This window comes from Ochotona curzoniae, unplaced genomic scaffold (assembly GCF_017591425.1).
Source record: "Ochotona curzoniae isolate NIBS_2020 unplaced genomic scaffold, NIBS_Ocur_1.0 contig_66, whole genome shotgun sequence".
In the NCBI taxonomy this organism is placed as follows: Eukaryota; Metazoa; Chordata; class Mammalia; order Lagomorpha; family Ochotonidae; genus Ochotona; species Ochotona curzoniae.
This window is the reverse complement of record NW_024466512.1, coordinates 25,475,885-25,493,233: the sequence shown is the minus strand read 5'-3', so window position 1 is coordinate 25,493,233 and position 17,349 is coordinate 25,475,885. Positions and strand designations below refer to the sequence as shown.

At 47.8% G+C, this 17,349-nt stretch overlaps 1 protein-coding gene across 1 annotated transcript in view; it reads right to left on the bottom strand.

Annotated features, from left to right (window-relative positions):
• Positions 1–17,349, bottom strand: part of TLL2 (tolloid like 2) — a 109,993-nt gene that overhangs the window by 77,428 nt on the left and 15,216 nt on the right. The window contains exon 2 of the mRNA XM_040992392.1: positions 2,319–2,429. Coding sequence (XP_040848326.1) covers positions 2,319–2,429 — 111 coding nt within the window. The remainder of the gene's footprint in view (positions 1–2,318; positions 2,430–17,349) is intronic.

Here is a 17,349-nt window from a genome sequence, read left to right as displayed (position 1 = left end):
GAATATTGCTGTCCTTGTTAGGCAGAGGCTCAACTCAGGAATGCAAGCCCAGGCTGCCTGACTGTGGAGCCTGCATCTGCAACCAGTATTGTGGCCAGTCTTGTTACAGGCCCCAGGAAGGTGGCTCCAGGAATGTGCCCTCTCTGCTTGCCTCTGGCTCGCCCCTCCACCAAACCTCCCCAAGGTGCCCACACTTGTGTGTGCTGACTCTGTGGTCTATCCACTCCTAGGGAGAAGAAAGAGAAGACAGGCACTCGAGTTCTTAGTCCACTTCCGCCCTGGTGAAGGTGGGGTGCTAGGTGTCCCCCTTGCTGCATTAGCCTCGGACTAATCTCCCCCAGGCCACTCTTGAACTGCTGGACTGAGTGGCCCGGTGGCTGGGCACTGTCCAGGGATCCTGTGAGCATGTGCCCAGTCTAAGCTCCTATGCTGAGTCAACACACCAGAAAGAGAGTGCCACAACTGGTGTGATGTGTTTGGGCATCAGTTGCACTGTGTGGGCTCAGAGAGTGAGGCTGAGGCACAGAAGGCCTCCATGATCCTGCATGGACATCATTTCCACCTCCCCAGTGATATGCCTCACCCCCAGAGTGTAGGTTGGCACAACCACTTTGGAAAGCTGTCTGAAGATGGCATCCTCCGAGTTTGAACCTGTGCATACCCCTCAGCCCAGCAGCTCCGCTCTGGGGCATGTGCCCAGTGGAAATGAGACACGTGTTCACAAAAAGATGCAGACAAGAATGCAGGGAGCAGCTTCCTCTCCCAGAGCCAAGGATGTTTGCAAAAGAAGAATGAGGACACCCGCAAGAGTCGTCTAGCAGAATTCTGCACAGCAGTGAAGTCACATGGAAGCAGACAGACTCATAGGAACACATGCTGTGACACAAAGGTATGGCTCTGCTTATGCAGGTAACAGGATTTGGGCTGCTGGCTAGTGGGGGAATACTGACTAGGAGGGGACATCAGGGGGCCTGTGGGATCTGGAATGTTCCATACTTAGCCCGGTAGATGGCTACACAGGCATGTGCATATGTAAAGTTCATTGCACAGTACACTTGAGAAATGTGAAGTTCATCACATGTAAATAATACTGTGGGGGAAACAAAACCATCAAGATGGCAGTTAAGTCAACTTCTCTAAGCCTCCAGGTAAGAACAGAGAAGATTGTGACAGCTGGAATGGCAGAATCATGAGGAGATGCTTCTCTCACTTAGGGCTTCATTAAAGCTATGTGTATTTGATACAAAAGATAACCTAGGGCCTGGTGCGGTGGCGCCGTGGTTAAGGTCCTCGCCTTGCACACACAGGATCCCATATGGGCGCCGGTTCTATCCCGGCAGCCCCGCTTCCCTTCCAGCTCCCTGCCTGTGGCCCGGGAAAGCAGTCGAGGACGGCCCAAAGCTTTGGGACCCTGCACCCGCGTGGGAGACCCGGAAGAGGCTCCTGGCTTCGGATCGGCATAGCACCGGCCGTTGTGCTCACTTGGGGAGTGAATCATCAGACGGAAGATCTTCCTCTCTGTCTCTCCTCTCTGTATATCTGCCTTTCCAATTAAAAAAATAATAAAAATAAATCTTTAAAAAAAAAAAGATAACCTAAATCTTCATTTACAATTCTGACATTTTCCAAGCCTACAGAACAGGCGTTACAAATCCTGAGAAATGACTGTCTGAGAAGCAGACATCACAATGAATGTCTGAAGTGCCTAATTGCTTCTCTTGGCTGTCAGCCTGACAACCAGTTCCTATGCCCATGGGACAACCTTGGTCCCTCATCCATCGTCCCCTGGTGGTTCCTGCAGCTGCTCCTGCTCCCCAGGAGCCATGGGGACTGTCCCACTCTGACCTCTTGCCACCCACCTTGCTCTATCCAGGCTTCTGGGAGCTCCTGGATGCCAGCTAGGGCACAAGCAGCCTGACAGGCATGTCCGGCTGGGGTCCACTTCCCAAATCTCTAGGGGACAACGTTGGCCGCATTCCCATTTCACAGACAGGAAAATTGAACCTTGAGGTGTTAGAGCCTTGGCCAGGTCTAAACTCAGTCTTCCTGCCGTAAAATGTGCCCTTAAAGGTAAGATTCCCACTGTGTCCTTCCGTCTGTGAACTGGAGATGAATTGGAAATTTTCTTAGAAGGATCAGCTAACATGCAGGTGCTATCTCCCAGGGGAGAAGGAGGGCTGACCTGGTTGGGTTTCCACAAATGAGAGGCACTGGGATGATAAGTTTGATTCCGAAGCCTTGTAGTCCCCATTGGCCCTGCTGGCATCCCTCACCCCTGCCACCTGGTCAGGAGAAGCGGATGTGTGGGTACCACTTACCTGTGCTGTGTCCCATTTCCTCCACTGACTGCTTGGTCCATCCTCTGGCCTTGTCAATGTGAAACAACTTCAGATCATCTTCATCTAAGGCAATGTCCCCCCAGAAGACAGCTGGGAAGAAAAAAAAAAGAAATCAAGAAAAATGGATTTATTAATGTGTCAAATTGATTCACTGAAATTTTGCGTAGGAAACTACAAAAACAATGCAACTAACCCAATTTCTCCCTGAGTCTGGTAGACAAAGCCTTTTTTGTAAGATATTTTAAAGATTCATATTGGAAAGTCAGATATACTGAGAGGAGGAGAGACAGAGAGAAAGATCTTCCGTCTGATGATGCACTCACTTCCCAAGCAGCTGCAATAGCCAAAGCTGAGCTGATCTGAAGTCAGGAGCCCAGAGCCTCTTCTGGGTCTCCTATGTGGGTGTAGGGTCCCAAGGCTTTGGACCATCCTCACCTGCTTTCTGAGAGCACAACCAGGGAGCTGGATGGAAAATGGGGCTGCCAAGATTGGAACTGGCACCCATATGGGATACTGGTGCTTGCAAGGCGAGGACATGAGCCACTAAGCTACCATGCCAGGCCCTTGTAAGCTATTAGAAAAGTCACCTGTCTTACCTTGCTTTAGGCGGCCCTGGATAAAAAAAAACAGCTCAAAGACAGCTATTGCACGACCAGCATTGTAGCTAGGTGAGTTAAGCTGCCACTTATAGCACCAGCATCCCAGTTCCAGTCCCAGCTGTTCCACTTCAAATCCAGCTCCCTGCTAATGCATCTGGGAATGCAATAGAAGAAGTTCCAAGTACTAGGCCTTGACAACCACGTAGGAGACCTAGAAGAAGTTCCCAGCACCTGGCTTTAACCTGATCGAATCCTGGATGTCACATTTAGAGAGTGAACCAGAAAATGGCTCTCTCTCTCTCTCTCCCACACCATCTTTCTCCATATATCTCAAAAAAACACAACTATTTCTTGCGGAGAGCCATGCAGTTGGGTCAGATGGCATGGGTGTGTGATGAGCACTGCTCCTCAGTTAGCAAGGCTACTAGGAGTTACTGACTGCATGGCAAGGCCCGGCAGAATGTCTCTGGTCACCTCATTGCTGCCTCATCCCACTATAGCGACACTCAATCACCTCTCTGATGTTTCATAGAATTCTCCAGAGGGTGGTGGTGTTGTTTTTCTGCAAATGTGTGATGATTCCTGTAATTGGTATAACACCTCACACTGATCAATCATGTTATGGCAAAAACGTCTTTAACAACTTAAGGCAATGACACACAGCTAAAAGCATACAATAGTACAATTGAGCCCACTATGTTTCCAAACACCCTGGTATGTGCCCACCTTTGTCCTGAAGCTTGCCCTAAGATAAGTAATGTTTTCCTTAAGAAATGGCTTGATAATATCTTGGTACAGATGGCAATCATGGAGGTACAAAGAGTTTGTTTACCATGTACCTCAAACTGTTACAACACATGAAATGACACATTTTGGTTTCTCACCACAGAAAGCAGAAAGTATATGGGGCATCTTCTAAAGGGAAACAAATGTTAACCCCCCACCAAAATGGCTTAAAATTTCTACCTTATATTGGCACTTATATTTAGGGGAAGAAAACAGTTCATAAAGAGAAAAAGAAGTTTTTGTAAAGGCCCTCTGTTTGTAGATTGGCTGACTTGCCCTGATCCCTTTCACTGCCCTTTAACAAAAGAATAAAAGACAATTGAATCAGTGCTAGGTGAAGGTGATGGTAATTAATGCATGATTGATTATCAGATTTAATAAAGAATCTATGATCTAGGCTTTTATAAATTCCTTTCATTTATGAGCTTGTCTTTTAATTCTGCACTCTTGATATTTTAAGCAATATCAGTTTACGTTTAGTAACAATTGATTTTGGATATAGATAAATCACTTGTCACAATGTAACTGCATGTGCTGCCAATCGTGGAGTTCCTGGCTTCAGCCAGGTCACTGCAGGTTTGAATGAGTAATAGCCTGCTGAAAACATTTTTTTCTGAAGTAAAATAATAGTAATGTTTTTTAGGGTTGATTTTGTAATCATTCTTTTATAATGAAATAAAAATGAAACAACTGAACGTTGTACAAAAGCTTGTGATGATTTGTGTATAAATTAGGCAACTTTCCTGAGTTGTCCATTATGAGCATCATGCTTTAGTGGTCTACGTCTATCCTTCTTATCATCTCGCTGATCCACACATCCTTTGCAAGTTCTCGAGTCGGCTAGAGCTAGTCTCCGGTAGTTTCTCTCTTGTTTCAGGTTCCCAGGATTTTAAAAAGGCATAATGCAACAGCTCTACTGTCGATCACATTTGCTGGCCTTTGCCTCCACAGGACTGGCCACATAACCTGCCCTACTCATTCAGAACGAGAAAAAGCTTTCAAAGTGCGTTTGTGAGCCTCCTTGCTCCCACCTCCACCATACTAGCAAGTAAGCAATGTTCAGGTAGAAGAAACTCTGCTTGGGAGACTTGTGAGCACTTGTTACAACAGCACAACATCTTAGCCTAAGTCCTGCTACCAGAGGTGGCCTACCATCCTAACAAAGTCTCTGCCTTTGCTCCAAGGTCAAGGAAATCGTGAGCTGTGTTGTGCAGTGACAGACCATTGGGAAAGCTGTTGTGTACATTAGATTGGAAAGCAAGTGATGAACTGAATGAATTTCCAGCTTTTATTGAAGAAACTGGGAGAATGTTAATAGTACATGTTGGGTGCAATTATCTATGTTTGCATAAGTACTACAAGAAACAGGTTCAAAAACAGAATTTGACAACTCCAATAGGAATGAATAGAAAAGAACAGTTCAAACATTCAGGGACTTGAAGATTTTGAAGAGCCAAAATACTCTCATAACTTACAATAGAAGGAAATGGGGAGGAACACTTGAGTAATCTAGGTGACTCAAACTCAGCGTCAGGCTGTGGAGAAACGGCAGTCTTCACCCGTTGCTACTGGGAAAGGTAACTTGGCACAGTCAATTCAGTAATTTCTTTTAAAAGTTAAAGCACATTGATCATGAAATCCAGCAATCCCACTACCAGGATCTTCCCCCAGAGAAAGGACAAGATGTGTTTGCACAAGTGCCCATGACAGCCTTGTTCCTAGTGGCCTCATGCCTATACAACCCAGAGGCCCATCAGCTGCTGAACGGGTAAACATGATACCACAGAGCCACACACTGGAACTCTCATCAGCAATTAAACGGAACAAATTACTGCTTGGATGAGCAGCAACCTCAAAAGTACTATTTCCTGGGAAAAAACAGATGCAAAAAACTACACATTACCATTCAATTTCTAAGAAGTGTTGGTACAAGACCAATTTACAGAGCTAGGAGGAAAATGAGCATCTGCTGACGGCCGCATGCGGGAACAAGGATGGACTGCCAGTGAGGGATCTTTTGGGGTGACAAAATGTTACAAAACTGGATTGTAGTGATGCCTGCACAACTACACTTGTTAAACTCATTGCACTGTGCACTTAGAAAGGGTGAATCATAGTATTTGAGTTATATGTCAAAATATTAAAGAAAACAAAGCATGTAGCAAGATGGTGCCTAGTGAATCAGTTCCATTAGGAAAGGATGGGCCATCTATAGGTCCTCTCTAAAGGCTTAGGAAGCACAAGGAGACGGAGACGAAGTCTGGAGACAAAGACACCCCTGTAGGAAAATGGAACGTGGCACTGAGCCACTGAAGATAACTAACATTAGAAAATGACCAAAGAGCCATTAGTGTTGCCGTTTGACACTTACTAGGTCCCTACACGATCCTTGGGTCCAACCTCCCAACCTCATAGCAGAAGGAGGTGAACTCAAAAGGCTGCTGCAGGGAGGACACAATGACAATGGGCAAGAAGGGCCCCCAGAATGTGGAGTCATAAGGAACAGTGCTAGGAGACTCACTCCCAGGAGGCAGGACTGGCCCAGTGTGAGAGCCTCCCATCCTGGAGACCCCTTGTGGCCTGCCGATGACTGCGGGGACCCCCGGATGGACACGTGTGCTATCACGCCCCACTCCCAGCTCTGCTGATGCGGGAAGATGTGCAGGAGGGGGCAGTGCGCTTTCAGGCCTGTAAGCCTCTAGCTGAAGAGGAGCCACATTCGGACTCAGAGGCGGCAGGAAATAATGAACATTGTGTACAATAAAGGTTGACTGCATGTGGACATGACCACAAGCTCCTAAACATGGAGCTGCAGACCTTGAAAGGATTCTGGGGTGCCCCCCGGGACAAGGAGAAACCTGCGGGGCTTACAGGGGGAGGGGGAGGAAAATGTCTGTCACCAGAGGGAGGAGACTTTAACAGAATCTTTTATTGCTGTTATTTTGCTCCTCATCTTTCTTTCGGCAGGAATCACGGTATGTTTTTTTTCCTGGCTAATGCAAGTGATGGGAAATGGCATATGGCACATCCAAGCAGAATCTTTAAGACGTAGTTAGCCACGTTGTCTTTTCTCAAAGCCCTGAGGGAAAGAATGTTCCAGAAACTGACTGCTAGGGCAGAGTGAAGATGGTGAGACCCCAGTGCAACATGTATCCCATCACATAAGCCGCTATATTTGCCAGCCACTGAGACCCAGGAAATATTTATTTCCATATCATAATCCAAACGATACATAAAGCTTTGAAAACACTGGCATTCATCTTCTGGCTCTGAATTAATAGATGCTTGTGACCTTGGCCAGGTTCTTTGACCTCACTGAGCCACAAAAGACATGTTTGTAAATAGGGAGAATTCTGCCTATTCTGGAGATTTCTTGAGAAAATTGAGATCCTATGTTTTGTACATACATGCACGCACAAACACATACACACATCATGACCTTATATCTATTTGTCCAATAGTTTGCAAGGGAAAGTGCCATCTGCAGAGCGATAAAGAACCAAGCCCTGTCCTGGGCACATAGGGGTTGATGCCCCACAGAGATCCATCTGATGTGAGTTTTAACACTTTGAAATCTAGTTCATTCTCCAAGCAAGTTTATGTTAAGAAATCTGTACTCTGAAGCTCATGCCCCTCACTGATTCCTGCTTGTAAATCTCTAACTGGGAATTTTGCAGCTCTCTGTCCTTCTTTCTTACATAATTACAAATCACTCCAGCTTTAAGAAGAAGGCAGCATAACCCCAGCCTCACACTATCAACACAAGTTTACTCAAAATGGATCAATGACCCAAATATAAGAACTAAAACCATAAAAATATTAGAAGAAAACGTAAGTTTAAATCTTGATGACCTTGGGTTTGGCAATGACTTAGCTTTAACATCAATAACATGAACCACAAAAGAAAAGATAGGTTGAACTTTATAAAAGTTACGAACTTCCATTCATTCATGGACTTTAACAAGAAGATAAAGAGCCAGTTTACAGAATGAGAGAATATACATGATAATCATATAACTGATAAGGGTTTGGTATGCAGAATGGAAAAAGAATCATTATGATTGAAGAAGATAAGTCACCCAGTTTTAAAGTACAGCAAGGGATGTGAATAATACTTCTCCAAGAAAAAATTCATGCATGGTTAACAAGCATATGAAAGGTTGCTCTAGGTCCTTAGTCTTAGGGAAATCAAATTGAAACCTAGTCAGTAGCACTTGGAACACATTAGGACACCCATAAACAACACCTACCTAGAAAATAACAAGCAATTAGTATACTCAATGTCTCCCCAGGGCTTGGCCCAAGATGGTTGCCAGCTGCCTGCCCTGAGCCTTCCAAGTTCCCTGAACACTTGGCACAGAGTGGCTCACAAGACATTGGCATGTTTCTCCAAGAAAGCACTGCACTGTGTTGATGAGGGCTTTGAGAAAGTCATGCAGTCAAGAGCACCCCTCACACACTCTGAAGATACAGAGGCAAGAAGGTGGGAGGATAAGGGCGCAAACAGCTATTGCGAAAACGTGTGCGCGTGCACACGTACACACACACACACACGCGCGTGCTTCCAACAGTTTTTGCTCATGCACTCTCCACTTCACTTTGAAAAACCAGATTCCCAGTACAGAGTTAGCCTGACACGATGTTTTATCCAAAGTCTAGCCAGGCTAATTTTATTCACCAGTAGGAAGCAATAAACATTTTATATGAAAAAGACTGGCTGTAAATGGAATAAATACTCTATAATATAATATAATATAATATAATATAATATAATATAATACCATTTTTAAAAAACAATTTTACTGAATAGCATGCTGAATCTGAAAGAAAACAAGAAAAAATTCTTCATGGGTTTTATTCATAGAGCTTGAAAATTTGTAAGCCTTGAAAGAAATCCCAGTTACACAGAAGAAATATTAATTTTCCCTACCCTGGGGTTCTGAATTCAAATACTCCACCCTGCTCTAAGGGTACTCAACAGAATTTCACAGGGATGGGAAAAGACGCAAACATGAGTCTTAGATGCCTGGATTCACAGTTAAATCATGTGGCCCTACAGCCAATCAGTGAGGCTCAAGATTTAGTATTAGGGGTGATGTCCATGCTGGGACTCAGGGGACTGACAAGCGAGCCCTTCTCCTGGAAGGCAAGAGAACCATGTGACCAGGTGTCTGTCCTCTTGGCCAGCTGGTACAGGACATGGCTATGGCAGACATGCAGTTAACAGAGGTGATGCTTCTTGCAGAGAGCCATGCAGTTGGGTCAGATGGCATGGGTGTGTGATGAGCACTGCTCCTCAGTTAGCAAGGCTACTAGGAGTTACTGACTGCATGGCAAGGCCCGGCAGAATGTCTCTGGTCACCTCATTGCTGCCTCATCCCACTATAGCGACACTCAATCACCTCTCTGATGTTTCATAGAATTCTCCAGAGGGTGGTGGTGTTGTTTTTCTGCAAATGTGTGATGATTCCTGTAATTGGTATAACACCTCACACTGATCAATCATGTTATGGCAAAAATGTCTTTAACAACTTAAAGCAATGACACACAGCTAAAAGCATACAATAGTACAATTGAGCCCACTATGTTTCCAAACACCCTGGTATGTGCCCACCTTTGTCCTGAAGCTTGCCCTAAGATAAGTAATGTTTTCCTTAAGAAATGGCTTGATGATATCTTGGTACAGATGGCAATCATGGAGGTACAAAGAGTTTGTTTACCATGTACCTCAAACTGTTACAACACATGAAATGACACATTTTGGTTTCTCACCACAGAAAGCAGAAAGTATATGGGGCATCTTCTAAAGGGAAACAAATGTGAACCCCCCACCAAAATGGCTTAAAATTTCTACCTTATATTGGCACTTATATTTAGGGGAAGAAAACAGTTTATAAAGAGAAAAAAAAAGTTTTTGTAAAGGCCCTCTGTTTGTAGAAAGGCTAAGTTGCCCGGATCCCTTTCACTGCCCTTTAACAAAAGAATAAAAGACAACTGAATCAGTGCTAGGTGAAGGTGATGGTAATTAATGCATGATTGATTATCAGATTTAATAAAGAAATCTATGATCTAGGCTTTTATAAATTCCTTTCATTTATGAGCTTGTCTTGTAATTCTGCACTCTTGATATTTTAAGCAATATCAGTTTACGTTTAGTAAAAATTGATTTTGGATATAGATAAATCACTTGTTACAATGTAACTGCATGTGCTGCCAATCATGGAGTTCCTGGCTTCAGCCAGGTCACTGCAGGTTTGAATGAGTAATAGCCTGCTGAAAACATTTTTTTCTGAAGTAAAATAACAGTAATGCTTTTTAGGATTGATTTTGTAATCATTCTTTTATAATGAAGTAAAAATGAAACAATTGAATGTTGTACCAAAGCTTGTGATGATTTGTGTATAAAGAAAAAAGGCAACGTTTCTGAGTTGTCCATTATGAGCATCATGCTTTAGTGGTCCATGTCTATCCTTCTTATCGTCTCGCTGATCCACACATCCTTTGCAAGCTCTCAAGTCAGCCGGAGCTGGTCTCTGGCAGATGCTGGGTTCCTCTGGCCACCTGTCTCTCCCCCTTCCCCCTACAACCTCCTTCAGGGAGCCTTGACTAAGTTCAACATGTGCTGCATAAAGCTCTCACTCCCACTGCAAGATCCCAACCAAACCGCATCAGCCCTACGACAGGGTCTCTGTGCATCCATATTTCCACCTGCAAGCATCTCCTGAACCAGCAGAGGACGGGCACTGCCTGGGGGCGGGCAGGGGAGTTAACAGCGGACTGCTCCCTTGCAGCAAGGCCCTACACTAGCTCATTCCCATTCTGCGGCTGGAGAAGTTGAAGCTCCAGATGGCTTTTCTCAGAATGTGACCTGCAGACAAGCAGCATCATGCTGGAGCCACCGAGCCCATTCAGACCTGCTGAACCAGAGCATGCATGCTAAGACCCTCTAGAAAACGGCATGCACACCGACACCAGAAAGGCTCTGACCCAAGGGCCCAGAGTCTTTGTCCCCAACAGCAGAGACTCTGGGGTCATGAGCTTCTCCCTGTCACTCTGTGTTTGCTGGCTGGCAATGGAGAGGCCAGGCAGGGTTATCCTCTGCAGAGATGTAAAATGCAAATGGAGGCCTTAGGCAGCATCCACAGGCACATCAAGGGCAAAACCCCTAACCCTCTTGGCTGACCTCATGAAAATGTCAACCTGCAATTCAAGCAGTTGTCACTAGGGGGTAGTATTTTGTTACAAAGCTCTGGGTAGTGACTATATCAGGCACTATGAAACACAACAGGGAAAATGCTTTCCAAAAATAAAAAAAAGCATTGTGGTATAGCAAGTTAAGCCACTGCCTGTGATGCTGGCATCCCTTATGGACACCAGTTCAAGTCCTGGCTGGTCCACTTCTGATCTGGCTCACCGCTGCTGTGCCTGGGAAAGCAGCAGAAGATAACCCAAATGCTTAGATCACTGCCACTCACGAGGGATACCCAGATGAAGCTCCAGGCTCCTGGCTTTGGCCTGGCTCAGTTACAACCATATAGAGTGAACCAGCACAGAAAGATCAATGTCCCCTCTCTAACTCTGTCTCCTTCTCTAACCACTTTTGTTTGTAGTCAAATCTAATTTAAAATCTATTATATAATATATTTGGAAACATGAAGAGATTAATTTTAAAGATATTTTCTAATGACACAAAAGTGGTGGTGTTCTGACATTTAACTAGCAGTGGGCGCAGCCTCAGTCTGCAACACTTGCCGACTTTCGGATGTAAACTTCCCAGTGCTGAGGCTGAGTGCAGAGTGGCTGAGGGTGGGGCTGGGAAGCAGTGTGCATGCAGCCATGGCCTCACAAGCCAGCAAGAGCAGATGCAGCACACCACCACAGTGACAGCAGCTGCCCTCCACCCAGGATCTCATGGCTTCTGAATTTTGTCATGGGCACCCTCTGATGCCATGTGTGAGTCTGACCCTCATGGCTACTGTAAGAAGCCACAGTGGAGCACTGCAAGGGAAGCTCCCCTCTTGTCACTCCGACCCCAGGATGCGCACAGCACAGCACCTTGCCCTTTCTCTGTACCCACAGTACTCACCAGGTGCCTGGGACCAGGCTGTAGGTCTTTGGCACATGAACTCAGTACGTCTTCTCACCACTTCTGTGATGGGACCATTCCTGTTCCTACTTTATTATTTGAAAGCTACAAAGGCAGGACTTCCTATATGTACAAAACCATATCATGGAAAATAATGAAAACAATTTTTTAAAAGGCACAGACAGAAAGGAATCTTTCAGCCATTGCTTGTGTGTGCCCAAAGTAGCATCCTAGCTACTGCCCCAAATCCCTGCCCCTGGTCCCTTATGTTCAGGAGGGCAAACGAAGGCCTCGAGAGGAAGTAGGACTTGGCCAAGGTCCTGTAGACAGGAAGAGGCCCTGATCTCTCTGATCCAAAAATCCAGGCCTGCACACACCAGGTCGGATTCATCATCTAAGATGCTTCCAAGAGATGTCATGTTAAGCTGCTTTCTTTCCTGTGGAACTTCGTGGAGTCATGAAAGAAAGACAGAGTAGGCAGCATGTCCTAGCATTCTGAAACCTCCTTCTGTGTGGGCCCCTGACCACAGGAACACTTTCTGGAGTCAGTTTGTACACCTGGCCATCTTTCAGGAACTGGAGGCTCCTAGGACAAGAAGGCACCCCACAGGCCATTGAGTCCAAGTCACCAGTGGATGCCTGAGCGGCCTCTTGGTCACTCATGTCCAGATATACGAGCTCACACCCTTCTGATGTACGTCTACATTGACATGTGCTTACACTGTCCCCAACCCTCTCTCCAGCTCACTGGAGGCAAAAGGACTCGTATCTTTCACTGCTTGAACCTTTCCAACAGCACACCTGCGCAGCACGCACCAGCATGCCCACCTCTCAGATGAGAGAAATAGGCTCAACAGGATTAGGCAATTCACTGCAGGCCACCCATGAGTTCTAACTCTCATCTGCTATGCATCTTTTTGCCTCTCTGAGTAAAAGAAGCATAGTGAGAAGGAGAGACTAATTCAGACATGAGGCATGGAGTCTGGGAAGGCCTCACGGAGGAGGTGTGCTTGAGTAGGAGGATGACACAGGAACACCAACTGCACAGGCGCACGGCAGGAGGAAAGGGGTAGCATTGGCAAAGGCCCTGAGGGTCTGTGACAGTGGGAGTAGAAAGGGCTGCTGGGCAGAGGGAATGGGGAAGGACAAGCTGGAGCAGGCAATCTAACCGCAGATCCAAACACAAGGCAGGATCCGAGGACCCAGGAACTGAGAAGCTGGCCAGGGTGGCCAGGGTTGGCAGGGAGGCCAGTGTGGGCAGGGTTGGCAGGGAGGCCAGGGTGGCCAGGGTTGGCAGGGAGGCTCTGGGACAGTCAGTGCATGAACAGAGTATTCGCTCCTTGCTTTGCTCAGGATTTTCCAGCTGGCCTTCTCCTTCATGAATATCCATCCCTGGCTGGATGGGACACCAGCACGCAGCACAAGGCCTAACACCTTCAGAACATGTTCATAGATCAACAAGCAAGTGCATAAATGCACCTTGCCAAAGTCCTAGGTGGAGGCAGGGCCAAGAACCAAGAGCCCAGTTTCATCAGGGAGTGCGAGGCTTGGAGAAACTAACAAGTAGTTAAAGTTGACAACTGGTGAGAGCTTGGTTCCTTGCCCACCCAAGGCCTGGTTCTTACAGTTGGGATTCAGGGGAGGGGTGGGGTCTGAAATGAGTGCCCTGTGACCAGAGGAGTCATGGGCCTGGCAGATTAGATGGCCTGGCAGGATGCTGAAAGGGAACAGAGGGCAGACTCTCCAAGAGGCTAGGCTGAAGGGGGCAGATCCTGGCAGTGCTAAGCCGGCCTGATAGAGCCTCAGGAGCTGGGGTGTGTACCAGGCAGGCAGCAGCCCAGTCAGAAGGAGACTTCTGCCTGCAGCCACAGTCTCCAACACTCTGCTCCCAGGTGTCCAGCAGCAGCAAGTCCAGGATAGCCCCGTGACCTTCCCAGTCCATTCTGTCCACCTGCCCTGCCTTGACCCCGAGCTCACTCCAAAACCAATAACCTCCCCAGCTGTAGGCAACTGCCTAGGCTGCATTGTACCTAGGCAAGTATTACAATGCTGGGAGAAAAGCAGCTAAAAGCAGGGATCTTGGACCTGGTTAATGCCAAATTTCTGTTAACTATACCAGTGTGCCAGCTTAGTTTCATATCCTTTTTTGTATCTTTTGGGAGAGGGAAGGAATAATGGGGGAGCAGACATCGGCATACCAGCAGACAAGGCCTGACAACCATGTGCAAGCTTGTGTGCACCCTTGGTGGGTGGGCAAAGCTCCAGGCTGGTGTGGCACACCATGGAAGGATCAGGCTTGGAGACCTGAGTGCTCACTGGCATGCAGGGCTGTTGATTGCTCAGGGAAGATGTGTGGGAGGGAGGACTGCTGAGGCAGAATGTAACAGGTGAAGAGTGACTTCTGGGGTACTTCCACCAATGACACTATTGTATTTGCAGTTAAACAAGGGGGCTGAGATCGAGTGGGTTAGAGGAAGGAAACTGGAAGAGTTTTGGGGTCAAACACATATACCCGCCAATGTGGGAGACCTGAGCTGGGATTCTTGGTATCAACCACTGCTTACTGGCACACACGAAAGTCATGAATGGGGGCCCTGGGCTTGACCACAGTGCCGCCAGTAAGTGTCAGGGCAGGGAGTGGATCATAACACTAATGAATACACAAGAGAACCAGATCTGGGAGTAGATTCTGTGGGGCATCATGGGCTCACCCATGTGGGACTGCCATGCCAGTTGGTTTACTCAAGGGCTGAGTAAGCCAGCTGGTATGGGGGTGTTATCAAAGGTATCAAGGGGGTGATATCAAGGGCTAGGGGTGGTGACAAGCTGAGCTAGGTAAGACCGTGGGACTCATTAACACTCTTGGGTACTGGGGTTGGAAACAGGCCTGGATGGTCCAGCCTGTCGCAACAGTTCTTAGGTGTGAAGTGGGTCAGGCCACAACATCCACCAGCATATACAAAGACCAACACTGGGGGAAGACTGTGCCAGTTAGGGGCCTAGCATCCACTGGCATGCATGAAACCTGGCTCTGGGACTGGGCTTGGTGGGGGAACCTGGGGAAGTCCCCTGGTGGGCCATCACTCCCACTGATGAACATGTAAATCAGGGCTGGGTATTTGTCAGGACTAGTAGGGCTACTTCACTTGTTAACAGGTGTATGGGTTGGCTCTGGGGGTGGGGAGGGATGGGCTGAGCAGAGCCAGGCCAAACCATAGCACACTGGCATACACAAGAGCCAGGATGGAGTGCAGACTAGGCTGGGTTAGGCTAGGCTATCACACCAACTGGTCTGCACAAAAACTGGGAATGGGGGCAGACTGGGCAGAGCTAGGCTGCAACTCCTACCAGCAAGAATTAGGACTGGAGGCAGGCCAGGCCAGGCCATACTCAAGCATCTGAAGGCAAAAACCAAGATGGGTGATGGCCTATGATGTACTACTGGGTTGTAGCAAACATCAGCACATGCAAGATCTATGGTTGGGAGCAGGTCTTGTTGGGGAGTTAAACTGTAGACTGGGCTGCAATTCCCACCAGTGAGTACGAGGGCTGGGATGGTAGTGATGATCTGGGTTGGATATGGCTGAGGTATTCCTCAGCATGGGTGTAGACTGGGTCTGGGGTGTGTCAGACTGGGTTAGGCTCAAGTACCCACTGGTGCTTGTAAGACCCAGAGTGGGTGTAGGAAAACCTGAGCTAGGTCTCTGCACCTGCTGAACCATCTGTGAGCTGGGTCTAAGGATAGACCAGGCAGGGCAGGGCTGTTGCATCCAACATTAAGCTGGAATGAGTATAGGCTTGTCAGGCAAGGCCACTATACCTGCCAGGACAGAAGATGAGCCAAGTCAGGTTGGGTCAAGAACCCACTGGTGTGCATGAGACCTACGACTGGGGGGTGACCTGATAGAGGAGCTTGGGGAACTCCTCTATCAGGATGCAGTCCCTGCAAGTAAGAGCAAGAATCAAGACTGGGAGCAGTACAAACCAGGCTAGGTTACAGTATCTGCCAGCATATGTTGTGGATCAGGTCTAGGGGCAGGCCAGCCCTGCTAGTTCATAGCACTGGCAAATGTGAGAACCAGGATGGGGTACAGAACATGTCAGGTTGGGCTGCAACACCAGCCAGTTCTCATTAGGGCCAGACTAAGGGCAGTCCAGGCTGAGCTAGGCTGTAGCACCCACCAGCATACGCTGAAACAGGGGGTAGACTGTGCCAAACCAGGCTACAGCACCCACCAGTGAATGCTGAGGTGAGGCAGGCCATGCCAGACAGTCACAGCACCCACCAGCATACCTGGGACCCAAGATGGGGGAGGTGAGTCCAGTAGGGGAGCTGCAGGGACTCCCCTGCTGGGCCACTGCTCCCTCTGGTGTGCATGAGAGCCAGGATTGGGGCCAGATGAGGCTGGGCAGGACTACAAAGCCTGTTGGCCTGCATGTGAGCTGGGTTGGAAGAGAGCCTGGCTGGGCTAAGCAACCATGTCCACTGGTGAAAGCATGAACAAGAGTAAGTACAGACTGGTTGAGCTTTGCTGCAGCATTGGCCAGCAGGTGCTGGAACCGGAGGCAACTCCTGTCAGGCTAGATGGTAGAACCACCTAGACAGTGCAAGATCTGGGGTTGGGAGTGGGAATATTCGGGAAACTGTGAACACCCCTCTGATGGGCTGCAGATCCTGGGTGAACATGAGAACTAGGGCTGGGGGAAGGTCTGGTTAGACAGGTGTTAGTACCCTCTGACATGAGTATGGGCTCGATAGGGTGGGGGATCAACTGGGCTGAGCTAGGCTCTAACACCCATCGATGTGTGCAAGAGCTGAACGAGATACAGGACAGACTGGACCAGTCTGCTGTACATACCAGCAGGCGTGGGAGTCAGGACTGCGGAAGGACCTGGTGAGGACTATTGAGGATTGCTCCAATCAGGCTGGTGGCAGACTGTGTGGTGGGTAGGGGTACACTGGGCCACAGCACCCATTGGTTTGCATATGAAATGAGGCTGGGGACAGAACTGACCAGGTGACTGCAACCACCAGTGTGTATAGGCCAGTGTGGGACAAACACCAAGCTGGACCCCACACATACAGGAGTCAGGTCTGGGGTCACCTCTGGCAAAGGTTCTTTGGAGACCTCCCCAACTGGACCACTGGACTCAGAACTCCAACCATGGAGAAAGTCACAGGATCTGTGGTCTGACTGTGGAGTGCATGTGTCAGAACTGGCTCTCCACAGTTACTGAGGCCTGTGCAGCAGACAGCATTCACAGATGCTCAAGGGGGGCAAGACAGCCAATACATTGAGACTTGCAGAGGAAGTCAAGTGCCATGGAGGGCAGAAGAAACTGAACAGCTCCCCCAGCCAAGCTTTGACAGCAAGTATTTGGACGAATTAAGACTCTAAGGTGGACTATGTCAGCCAACGGACCTTGCAAGGATTTCCTCAGCCTTGTAGCAATAAAATCAAGAGCATCTCAGAACTGTCAAAACCACTTCAGCAGTATCCTCTGAATATGCTCCACATCAGGGACCCTGGGATGACAT